Source organism: Geotrypetes seraphini, chromosome 2, assembly GCF_902459505.1.
Source record: "Geotrypetes seraphini chromosome 2, aGeoSer1.1, whole genome shotgun sequence".
Taxonomy (NCBI): domain Eukaryota; kingdom Metazoa; phylum Chordata; class Amphibia; order Gymnophiona; family Dermophiidae; genus Geotrypetes; species Geotrypetes seraphini.
The window spans coordinates 367,198,045-367,210,116 of NC_047085.1; the positions used below are offsets into that span (position 1 = coordinate 367,198,045).

Below are 12,072 nucleotides of genomic sequence, written 5' to 3' on the forward strand. Positions count from 1 at the left end.
GATTTATGGATGGAGCAGGGTTTGTGCACAGTGATGGGAGTTGTGTTGAGGCCTTCAGAGGGAACTGGATATATACTGTATGTTGGAGTAGGAATCTGAGTTTCAGGGCTATTGGAGATGCAGAGAGGATTGGACAAAGGGGGGAGTGGGGGCTGGATGGTGTGTTTGTGTAGCTGCCTGATATTTATTTATTAATGTATGCCTCCTTCCCACCCCCTCACCACTGGGTTATATACAGTGGCAGATAGCCTACACTGTCATTACATGAATTACATGAAATGCAGTCTGCAGTCCTGTTGCAGTATGTGTCTGCCCTGTGCAATAAATGCAGGGCAGATGCTGAACACTCCCCCTGCATTTAGAACAGAGGCTTTGTCCCATAATTCTATAAAACTGGGCACCCTGCTTTAAGCTGTGCATGAAAATTTAGGTGCTCAATTTATAGAATAAGGTCGGTTGCACACTATTTTAGAAGCTAGGCTTACAGTTCCTACCATGTGCAACAACTTGGGGGCATGGTCAGGAGAGGGGCATGGTTGGGTCAGGTATGTGTCTATGAGTTACATGCACAGGTTATAGAACACTAGGAGTTGTACGTCTGTCAACAAGTGTGAGTGGTTAAAACTGTCTTTGACATGGTGTAAGAGGTTGTGCCTAAGGTTAGGCATAAAACCGCAAACTTAATGCGTATTCTAGAATGGCATTATAAAATTTGTGTTCAGTGTGCATCATCCTGTTGCCTTAATGTTGGCATCATGTGTTCAGTTCACCCTTTATTGCACACTCATGTTTGTTGCTGATATGTAGTAAGTGCAAAATCTTACTGTACTTTAGTAAAAGGATCCCTCAATGAATTTAAAGCATGAAAAATGTTAGCAATTGCAATTATTAATGGCTGCTTTTTGATAACTGTTAGTAATTGTTTTTCTTTATTTTCCCTAGTCACTTGTGACATTGTTTTATTCAGAATTATTTGTAACCTGCCCAGACTGGAAGATAATAGGGAATATAATTTTTAAAAATGTATAAATAATGCACTGATAAATTTATTTAAACCTGATTCCGAGAACCTGTTTCTTGTTCTCTTCTTTCCTAGGACTGGAGATCTCTTGGGATGGAGACAGTTTTGTTGAGGTTATGGCCGCTCCCCATCTCAAAGGCAAACTCTGTGGCCTCTGTGGCAACTACAATGGGCACAAAAGAGACGACTTGATCGGGGGAGATGGCAATTTCAAATTTGATATTGAGGAGTTTGCCGAGTCGTGGCGAGTGGAATCTAATGAATTCTGTAATCGGCTGCAAAGGAAGTCAGTGCCTGAACTATGCCAGGGGACAGTGAAAGTTAAGCTCCGGGCCCATCGTGAGTGCCAGAAGCTTAAAGCATGGGAATTTCAGAACTGCCATTCTACACTAGACTATGCCATATTTTATCGGTAAGTATTGTACAACCATGGTGATAAAGAAGTGAGAGACATCAGCCATGACTAATGTGGCCATACGTCCCGTTTTTAGATACCACTGTCTGCAAGCACAGCTTCGGGATGCCGAAATGTCCCGTTTTCAGAGACAATGTCCCGAAGCTGTGCATGGGGACAACGGGACAGGCGATCGCAGAGAATGGGCTCTCTCCCTGCTTCCCCACCCGCCGTCACAACTACAGGAAAGGAAGGTCCAGGCGCAAGCCCACAAACCTTCTCCCCGACATCAATTCTGCAACCAGAGACTCATGAAATCACTGGACAACAAAGGTAGGAAAAATGATTTTTTTAAAATTTGGTGATCAAAATGTGTCCGTTTTGAGAATTTATATCTGCTGTCTATATTTTGCACTATAGTTGTCTATTTTTCTATAGTTACTGAGGTGACATTGCATATTTTAAAGTCATCTGCCTTGACATCTTTGAAAAAAAACCCGAAACTCGTAAATGATAATTAACATTTTCTCTGCATACAGTGTGCTTTGTGTTTTTTTTTTAAATTTATGGTTACCATTATGAATTAATAAGATATTGTATGTACATGAAAATGAATGTAAGACATTGGGGGTGGGGCTAGGGCGGGATTGGGGGTGGGACTGAAAATTAATAGATGTCCCTTTTTGATGAAAAAAATAAATGGTCACATTAGCCATGACTGTGCTGGGAGACAAATATATAGCATGTGGTAATGGTACATTCCATGTGATTCAGGAGACACAAGTGCCTCTTAAGTATCCTCAGGGTAGTGCCACATCATTTCTGAAATAGAAAAGGGTGAAATAGGGAGAATATTTAAATTTTAAGCAGAAGCTGGTATTTGAATGTGTCTCCTTGAAATTAGTAAATTGGTCAATTGTAACTAAAAATGTAATTTAGAAAAGTACTATTCACTACCCATGCCAAAAGATTAACAGACAAAGATATTAATGATTGCATACAATTTTGTCTATATAAAAATGCATTTTTCAGCATTATTAAGGCACGCTAACTGATTTAGCATGCGCTAAAGATTAGCATGTGCTAAATGCTAAAAGCACCCATTATATTCTATAGACACCTTAGCATTTAGTGCGCGCTAAATCAGCTAGCACACCTTAATATAAGGACCACTAAATTTAAAATTACACTGCAGAGGGTAAGTAGCCCAATACAATTCTGAGAAAAAAATCACAAATTTGTTTTAGTAGCTGACATAAGGCCAAATGTCACTTGGATTACAGATGAGCAGCAGGGTGGAATGTTTGCTGGTAGAATTCTGTATCTTTTACTTCCTGGTCTTTAAAGCAGAACATTCAGTTTAAATAAAATGCCCATAATGGTGATATTTGTTGTATTTGCACTTATTTTTCATTTAATTTATTTAAGTTTTTCTTATTGCAGAGAGATTCTTTCATTACAGATTCTTTAACATTGTCAACTGTTTCATTTCAAGACTGTAATATCCATTCAGCAAACGTCCTGAAGTAGTCATCTAATAGGCATGTGCTATGTTTCAAACATCATGGAAGATATAAATAATAGCCATCAGGCAGTGACAGTCTGCCCCTTGAGAGACTGTTATAGCCAGCCTATGCTTAGCTGTGTCTTGTATTTCTGATACTCTTAATTCCTGGTTATCTCTTTACTTTAAGTAATTTTTGTTTGCCCTTTTGTGCTGGATGCACTTCTTGGAGGTACATTGACATTAAGACTTACTTGAATAATCCTAGACCTTGTGTTATTCTAGTCTAGTATTCAAGTCTCAGGAACCCTTGCTCAGGACTCTGGCAGAATGAATCAGCCAAAGTAAAAGTACTGACAGATTGAGTAAGTCATCTATATAAAAAAAAGCTGATAGAAGAACTTAGCTAAGCTTATGTCTAACCCGAAGGCTAAGGAAAAAAAATGCAGGGGAGAGTCGGATGGCAATAGCGGCACAGGAGGATCCTTGATAAAGCAATTCCATTGCGAAACATGTTGGATCCGCAGCTTCCACGCCAAATTTGACTCGAGATGAATTTAAGCTTAGTACAAAATTCATCCTCTGCTATTTATATTTTTTATACCTAAGATGAATGGTCAAAACAGTTGAAAAAAGTTATAAAAAGAATAAATAATATACATATAAAAAGAAGAGATGAACTAAGGCCAGTGAGGACTATATTACACCATAATTCCTGTCAGATATAAATTGATTATCAAGGGAGGAGGAGGTGTTTCTGAGGCCTTTTTTCTTATTTAAAAGTATATAGTTCTACGGTTGTATAAAATTCTATGAATAAGAATTGAACTAAATTAAATGGAGTGAGACTCAGATGTTGGATTGAGAACTCATATATCTGTTATCATCCAGGTAATTAAATTTATCCACTTGAAAGATTTGCGAGACCATCTATAGAGAGAACATATGGTTTCTTTTTCAGTGCCATCAAATTTCAGACCTGTAAATTAGAAGGCAATTACTATTCTACCTCTTGGGAGTCTGTTATAGCCAGCCCATTTCTAACTGTGTCTTTATTTCTGATTATCTTAGATTCTGATTCCTGACTGGTCCAATAGGAAGCAGCTCAGGGCTCCTTTTAATAAGGTGCGCTAGCGTTTTTAGCGCACCTTATTAAAAGGAAATTGCCGCGCGCTACGCTTCTAGAACTAACGCCAGCTCAATGTAGCACGCAATGTAGCGGGGCAATGTAGCACACGCTATTCTGTGCGTTAAAGCCCTAACACGACTTAGTAAAAGGAGCCCTCAGTGTAGGTTTGAGCATTTCAGCCCCTTCTTAGGGCTTGTTTCCTGTTGATCCATTGTTGTTCTCTTGGGTCTTAAATACTAGATTAGAACAAAATAAGAACTAGTATAGCTTCAGCAATGCTCATTCTTGTCTTGTTCCCTGTTAGGGACTATATTTCAGAATGAACCAGCTGAAGTAAAAGAACTGAAAGACTGACCTAGCCATCTATATAAAAAGGCTGAGAGAAGAATTCAGCTAAATTTGAGTCTAACCTGAAAATTCAGAGGGGAAAAAAGCTAAATGACAGGTTTCTTTCGACTATTTTTACAATCTATCATTTCCCCCAGTTTTAACTACCATCAAGCACATGCTAGCCTTGAGCCTGTGACCTTCATGTTGGAACATACCCACTGTCTAAAGGGAGATTTTCTACCTCTTGAGAATCTGTTATAACCAGCCCATACCTAGCTGTGCCATGTATTTGTGGTAGTCTAAGTTCCTTTTGTCTGGCTTCTTTATGCTTCTGAGTTGTTCTTGTGTAGTTGTGCCCTAAAAAATATATAAGAACATAAGAGATGCCACTGCTGGGTCAGACCAGTGGTCCATCATGCCAACCAGTCCGCTCACACGGCGGCCCTTTTGGTCAAAGACCAATGCCCTAACTGAGACTAGCCCTACTAGCGAACATCCTTGTTCAATAGAAACTTATCTAACTTTGTCTTGAATCCCTGGAGGGTGTTTTCCCCTATGACAGCCTCCAGGAGAGAGTTCCAGTTTTCCACCAGTCTCTGGGTAAAGAAGAACTTCCTTACGTTTGTACGGAATCTGTCCCCTTTCAACTTTAAAGAGTACCCTCTCATTCTCCCTACCTTGGAGAGGGTGAACAATCTGTCCTTATCTACTAAGTCTATCCCCTTCAGTATCTTGAATGTTTCGATCATGTCCCCTCTCAATCTCCTCTGTTCGAGGGAGAAGAGGTCCAGTTTCTCTAATCTGTTGCTTTACTGTAGTTCCTCCAACCCCTTAACCATCTTAGTTGCTCTTTTCTGGACCCTTTCGAGTAGTACTATGTTCTTCTTCATATACAGCGACCAGTGCTGTATGCAGTACTCCAGGTGAGGGCCCACAATGGCCCAGTACAGCGGCATGATAACCTTCTCCGATCTATTCGTTATCTCCTTCTTTATCATTCCTAGCATTCTGTTTGCCCTTTTCACCGCTGCCGCACATTGCGTAAACGGCTTCATCGATTTGTTAATCAGAACTCCCAAGTCCCTTTCCTGGGAGGTCTCTCCAAGTACTACCCTGGACATCCTATACTCTTGCTTGAGATTTTTATTACTAACATGCATCACTTTACACTTATCCACGTTGAATCTCATCTGCCATGTCGATGCCCATTCCTCGAGCCTGATTATGTCACGTTGTAGATCTTCGCAATCCCCCTGCGTCTTTACTACTTTGAATAACTTTGTGTTGTCCACAAATTTAATCACCTCACTCATCGTACCTATGTCCAGATCGTTTATAAAGATGTTGAAAAGTATGGGTCCAAGCCTGAATTCAACATAGGAAACTAAACAAAATGGGCCCAATATTGAGACCACAGGAGGCAGTCCGTCTGCCAAGGTAGAAACCTCTATAGCGGTCCAGGCCAAGGTAGAAATGCATTAATTGTTCAGTAAAATCTTGGTTTGCATGCATAATTAATTCCAGAAATATGCTTGTAATCCAAAGCACCTGTATATCAAAGTGAATTTCCCCATAGGAAATAATGGAAACTCAGACGCTTCATTCCACAACCCAAAAACTTTAATACAAAATATTATACGTACTTGTATTGCAAGATCTCGCTCATTTAGAACAGTCACTACACTCCTGCAGCGTCAGAGAAAGAAGAACCATTGGCTCAGTTGTGATGTGTGTATACTGTATGTACTTGTATTGCAAGACATTGCTTGTATATCAAGTTAAAATTTAATAAAATGTTTGCTTGTCTTGCAAAACACTTGCAAACCAATTTTCCTGGCTGATAATATAAAGTTTTGAAAAAATGAAAACCCGTCATCCTTGGAGTGGCCTGGTTGCTCAGGTGGTAAGTGCTATGTGGTGCCATCTAGAGGTTCCTGAAAAGGAGGTCTTATCCTTTCCAATCTGAATGGGGCTATAACACAAAATGCTGTGGAGACAGCAATCTCAGCAAAGTGGAGTGGAGAAGGGGTGGGCATTAGCTACAACTTAGTGATGACACCTAGTGATGAGTTCAGACTTCTTAACTGCAGAGTTTCAAATGAGACCTTAGTGCTCGGCCCCAGGCAATGAAAACTTATGGCCATTGGCATCTTGATGAGGGCACCAACACCTCTCCACCCCCATGCCATGCTCATGCCCTCCCTTTCCCCCTGGACCTCTTTATATCTTTGCCAGTGCAAGCATTCTCTGGCCTGCTGCTCATACCCAGACCAAGAAGTAACGTCAGAGGGAAAGCCCAACGTCGCCACATTGCATGGACGTCGCGCTGACACTCAGAATTCCTATGAGCGTTGGAGCATTTAGTGCCCTGGGCTGTGGCAGATCATTTTTGAAGACAGATATTGTTGCATTTTTGTAGTGCTCTGTGTAATGCTGATTATAAATAAAGGGTCCTACCATTAAAAGGTTTTCTTTCATCTTACTTCTAAGGGGGAATATGCAGAGTAAATAGGGACCCAAGCTCTGTCTTTCAAGCTCTAGCCTAATGTGCTAACTTTACTTTTTATGTATGGTCATTGTATTAGGCAGAAGAGGGAGAAGAAGTAAGGTAGTTAGCTGACACCATTTTGTCAGAAATTTGTTCCAGTCCTGTATTTACAAGCCCCACCTCAACCCCTCCCCATGCATGAATGGGGCCAGTTAAACTTGGATGTACGCATCTTGAAAATATGAACCACCTAGGCAGAATGGGAATGCAATGGCCTTTTGACATAGATGATACAAAGTTAATACTGTTTTCAGCTCACATCCTTACTTACACCTCAGAGAGAGTGAGGGTCTCAGTGGAGATTGAATCTTATGTGGCAAAACAGTCTAAATTCCAGGTCCAACCCGAGAAGGAAGCAAAGGGACCTCAGAATACCTTTTTTGTTTTCAAGAGTTAAATAAGACAATTTCTGATGCTACCTTAAAAGTTCTCTGATTGCTGATTCTGTGTAGGACAAAATATTGGTAGGATATGACCCTGGTGTCCCATCCGATTCTGCTGCCTACAGGAGGAACAGTTCAGTATCCTAAAGTGGTTAGATAGAACCATAACTGCCTGCTGTTTTGTGAGACATGTGTCCATCCTATTGGAGGCCACCAGAACCTAGGGATGGGCTGGCATACATGGGAAATGTCAACATATCCCGTGTCATTGCATGCCATTAAAAATTAGCAAAAAGAAACCTGTATTTTCTGGTTTTTATTTTTTTGCTTGCTGGTAATAGTGCACTCACTTTGCAAATAGTACATTCTTAACAACATTCCTCCTGTAATGACAAAACTGCCAATAAACCACCTGAATAAAATGAAAATTCCCATCAATAATGCAGGAAATGTAAGAACATAAGATTAGCCATACTGGACCAATGGTCCTTTTAGTCCATTTCCACAGTGGCTAATCCAGGTCACAGTTACCCAGCAAAACCCAAAATAGTAGCAATTCTGTTTCATTCAACCAGTGGCCTAGTAAGAAGGGGGGGGGGGAGAGGCAAGGGGGTGGTCCTCCCCAGGCACCATGTTGATGGGGGTGCTGGCACCCCTCCTCCTCTCCGCCCTCCACCTCTTCCCATTCCTCCCGCCTGCCACACGCATCCCCCTTTCCCCATACATCTAGTTGAAGTTGTTGTTCGTGGCTGTTAACATTGTGCTCTTCGTGACCCCATCAGCTCTCCCACTGACATCACTTCCAGGTGCCACACATAGGAACTGACATCAGCAGGAGAGCCGACGGGGTTGCGAACAGCACGTTGTTGACAGCTGCAAGCAACAACTTCAACTAGAGGTATGGAGGAAGGAGCAGGGGGCCGGAGACAAGGGCGGGGGAGGGGCGCCACTGCCCCAGGCACCTCTCACCCTTGTTACGCCACTCCATTCAACTACTATTTGAAAACATTTTAAGGATTTCTAATGAATAACTTGGAAACTAAAATGAAAAAGAATGATAGTCTCCTAATTACATGGAACAAATGAGTCAACATAAGAAGTGCCATCTCTGGAACAGACCCTAGGTCCATTAAGTCCGGTGATCCGCACATGCGGAGGCCCCGCCAGGTGTACCCTGGCATAATATTAGTCCCCATATCACTCTAAGCTTCTCATAAGAGATGTGCATCGAGCTTACCCTTACCTATGTCACCTTAAGCCACTCATAAGGAGATGTACATCTAACTTACCCTTAAACCCTAGAACGGTGGATTCCGCAATTACCTCTTCTTGGAGAGCATTCCAGGTTTCTACCACTCATTGCGTGAAGCAGAACTTCCTGATATTTGTCCTGAACTTGTCCCCCCTTAGCTTTAGTCCATGTCCTCTTGTCTGTGTCACATTGGACATTGTAAATAGTTTTTTATCCTGCTCTATTGGGTCGAATCCTTTCAGTATTTTGAAAGTCTCGATCATATCCCCTCGCAGTCTCCTCTTCTCAAGGGAGAACAATCCCAGTCTCTTAAGTCGTTCCTCATATTCCAAGTTCTCCATGCCCTTTATTAGCTTAGTTGCTCGTCTCTGCACACTCTCGAGTACTTTTAAATCCTTCTTTAGGTATGGAGACCAATGTTGGACGCAGTATTCCAAGTGTGGTCTGACCATCGCTCTATAAAGCGGTAGTCAAAGTGGACTCCCTTCTGTGAGGGCTATCAGGTGACTCCAGGTCATCAGAGGCAGGCTGTGCTAGTCTTGGTTTTGCCTATCTACATATAGAGACTTGGGGGTCCTTTTACAAAGGCGCGATAGCGATTTAACACGCGGAATACCACGTGTCAAACCGCCTGCCACGCTAGTACCTAATGCCTCCATTGACGGCGTTAGGATTTTAGGCTGCCGCAGGGGTTAGCGCGTGATGAAATGTCAGATGCGCTAACCCCCGTAGCGCGCCTTGATTAAAGGAGCCCTTGAAGTTTTCATTCCTGTGTGAAGACTTGTAAATTCATACAGGCATTTGGTTAAAGCATTGTACATTCCTCCCTCCGTATTCATGGTGGAACATAGCCGCAAATATGGAAAAACCACAAATAACTTTTTATATGTTATTTGTGTTTTTTTGTAACAGCCACCATTATTAATATTGAAACTCGTGATTTTTAGGCTGATAGCAGGCAAGCGGAGATTTTCTCCATGAACGCTGGGAAGCAGTGTTTTTTTTTCTATGTGCACACTGGGAAGCTGAGAAGCAGCAATTTTGAGGGTGAAAGATCTGAAGCAGCGATTTTGTGGGTGAAAGCATGGAAGCAGCAAATTTCTACGTGAATGCTGGTAAGCGCTAAACTTTTTGATCGGTACAGTACAGGCACTTAACTCATGATGTAATTTGGGGGGGAGGGAGTCAGCATGTGAAAAATCGCGAATAAGCGAAACCGTGAATGCGGAGGGAGAAGTGTACACCAAATGAGGGAATATCTTCACTGAATGAGGACCTTAGTTTATGGCTCAAGCACTTCATCTAAGAAGAGCTTCTTTCCTTTTTGTGGGGGCAGCAAAAATACCTAGTAGGTAGAACTTGTAGCAAAATTATGTACAGAGACTCCCTGCTACTTGCAATATGCACTTTTCTGATTCTGTGGGTTTGGGGGAGGGGAGTGAAGAGAATGGAATCTGGGGATGCATCTGAAGTGGATTTGGTGAATATATACAAATGCCTTCTTAAACGTTTTAGAGGCAAAGTGATGGAAGTGAAAATGGATAGCAGACACAGAAAGGATAAGTCCTTACGAAACGGAATACCAGATCGTTCAATTTCCCTTTCATTGAAATGCAGGCTTTTTTCTCTTTTTAAAGTGGTTTGTGATTAATGTACTGCTGTATTTCCTTGACATTAAGAAAAAAAATGATTTATATCTTGGCAGAGATGGCAAACAAAAACCTCAGTAATGAATCCATTTGGAAGGGGGGGGGGGGGAAGCCCTATTCGTAAAGACAGTTCACTTTTGTATCTTCTGTACCTCAACAGGACTGAAAGAATGAATGCAATCAGGAGTGGCCTGATTAGAGAGTTGCGCGGGGACAGAAATCTCCTCCATCCCCTCCTGTCCCCACGAGGAATCCCCTCCATCCCCGCGAGAAATTCCCTCCGTCCCTGCCTGATCCTGCAAGGAATCTCCTCTGTCCCACCTGTCCACCCATAACAGTTGCCTGTCCCCATAAAAAGCAGCGATTACTTCTGACAGATTGGATTTTTTTTTAAAGTCTTAGTTTATTTAAACCAACAATAAAATACAATATAAACAAATAACAGTGAACAGAAATAAGAGATGCATACATCACCGGAAAGAATTAGAATGGACATTAGGTCATGTGACTGTAGGGTCGACCATTTCTTGTTAAAAGAAATAAGACAGTTGGATTTTTTGGCAATATAAAGCTCATATCTGTAGAGCAAACAAATCTAGTTCCACCATCTGGCACAGGTAGCTTGTGAGAGGTCCTTCCAAGATCCACAAATGGTTTTTAATGCAGCAATGAGTAAAGAATCAAAACCATTTAAAGCAGAATTGAGAGAGGCACTTTTCAGGACAAAGGTTGCATAAGATAAATGTGTCAAAACTGAACTGGAAACCCCAAAATCGTGGGACGGCCGTGCATGCACGGACTTTCTCCCTGCCAGACACAGCTTTTCAAAACCTGGGTTTTGAAAAGCCGTCCGGACCCCTGGACATGTTCTCAAAAGGAGGACATGTCGGGGGAAATCCGGACGTCTCATAACCCTACCTAAGATATACCTGCTGTCTTTTAAGAGGCAATGCATAAACGAGAAACCTCCCATTCTGAGTCCAATCCCCTTCCCCTGGAATGAAGTCAACTACTCCAAGCTAAACAGGCCAAGAACCTATTAGGTTATCCCTGGTGGATAGTGGAGGGACAGGCGTGTTTGCTGGACATTTTTGCCCAATTACCTGGCTTAAGCCCTAACTATAGTCCTCATGTTACTACCACTAGGGGTCAGTCTTCCAAATATGGTTACATGCTCTTATTTACGTTCTGAGACCGATGTTCCCTCAACACTGTGTGGAAATCCTCCAACTATATTGCTGCCAGTAGGAGGTGATGCTTCAGTACTGTGCTTTTAATCACTAGGCAGGATTCCTTGGAATCTTACAGAGCTTGCATGTCTCCATTATTGACAATGTGATAGTGAAACAGCATACACCACTGGCAGGACTTTCACTCAGTTTAGAAGGAAGAGTGATTCTGAGCCTGAGGGACAGACTACTGCTGGGAGTCAAGTGGAGCCATTTTGAATCCAGGTGCTACTAGGGCAGGAGTGGCCAGCAGTGGCTCCTGCCCCCCACTCTACCCACAAGTGAGAACCCTGTAGGATAGTTCATTCCACTTCACTTTCCTATTTTTTTTATGGCGTTCTTTTCATTTCCTGTTTTTATATTTTGTACACCGTGGTGTTGACAAACTGAAGTGCGGTTAAAATTTTTAATAAACAGAAACATTTGAATCAGAGGTAGATCTGATTTCATGCTGGGGGGGGGGGGGGGAGGAGGGCTTGTATTGGGGTCTGGGTGTCATTTTTGTTCAGTTACCAGCTCTTTTAAGATGGTCCCTAAGAGTGTGTTAGCAGCTTAGCAGCCCAAATCTCCCAGGGAGGAAAGATAATGTGAGCTCAAAGCTGGCATTATCTTTCCATGAACAAAACAGTTTAC

At 42.0% G+C, this 12,072-nt stretch overlaps 1 protein-coding gene across 1 annotated transcript in view; it reads left to right on the forward strand.

The window, feature by feature from the left end:
• The window catches only part of BMPER (BMP binding endothelial regulator), a 437,990-nt gene that overhangs the window by 258,848 nt on the left and 167,070 nt on the right, over positions 1-12,072 (forward strand). The window contains exon 13 of the mRNA XM_033930598.1: positions 1,097-1,433. Coding sequence (XP_033786489.1) covers positions 1,097-1,433 — 337 coding nt within the window. The remainder of the gene's footprint in view (positions 1-1,096; positions 1,434-12,072) is intronic.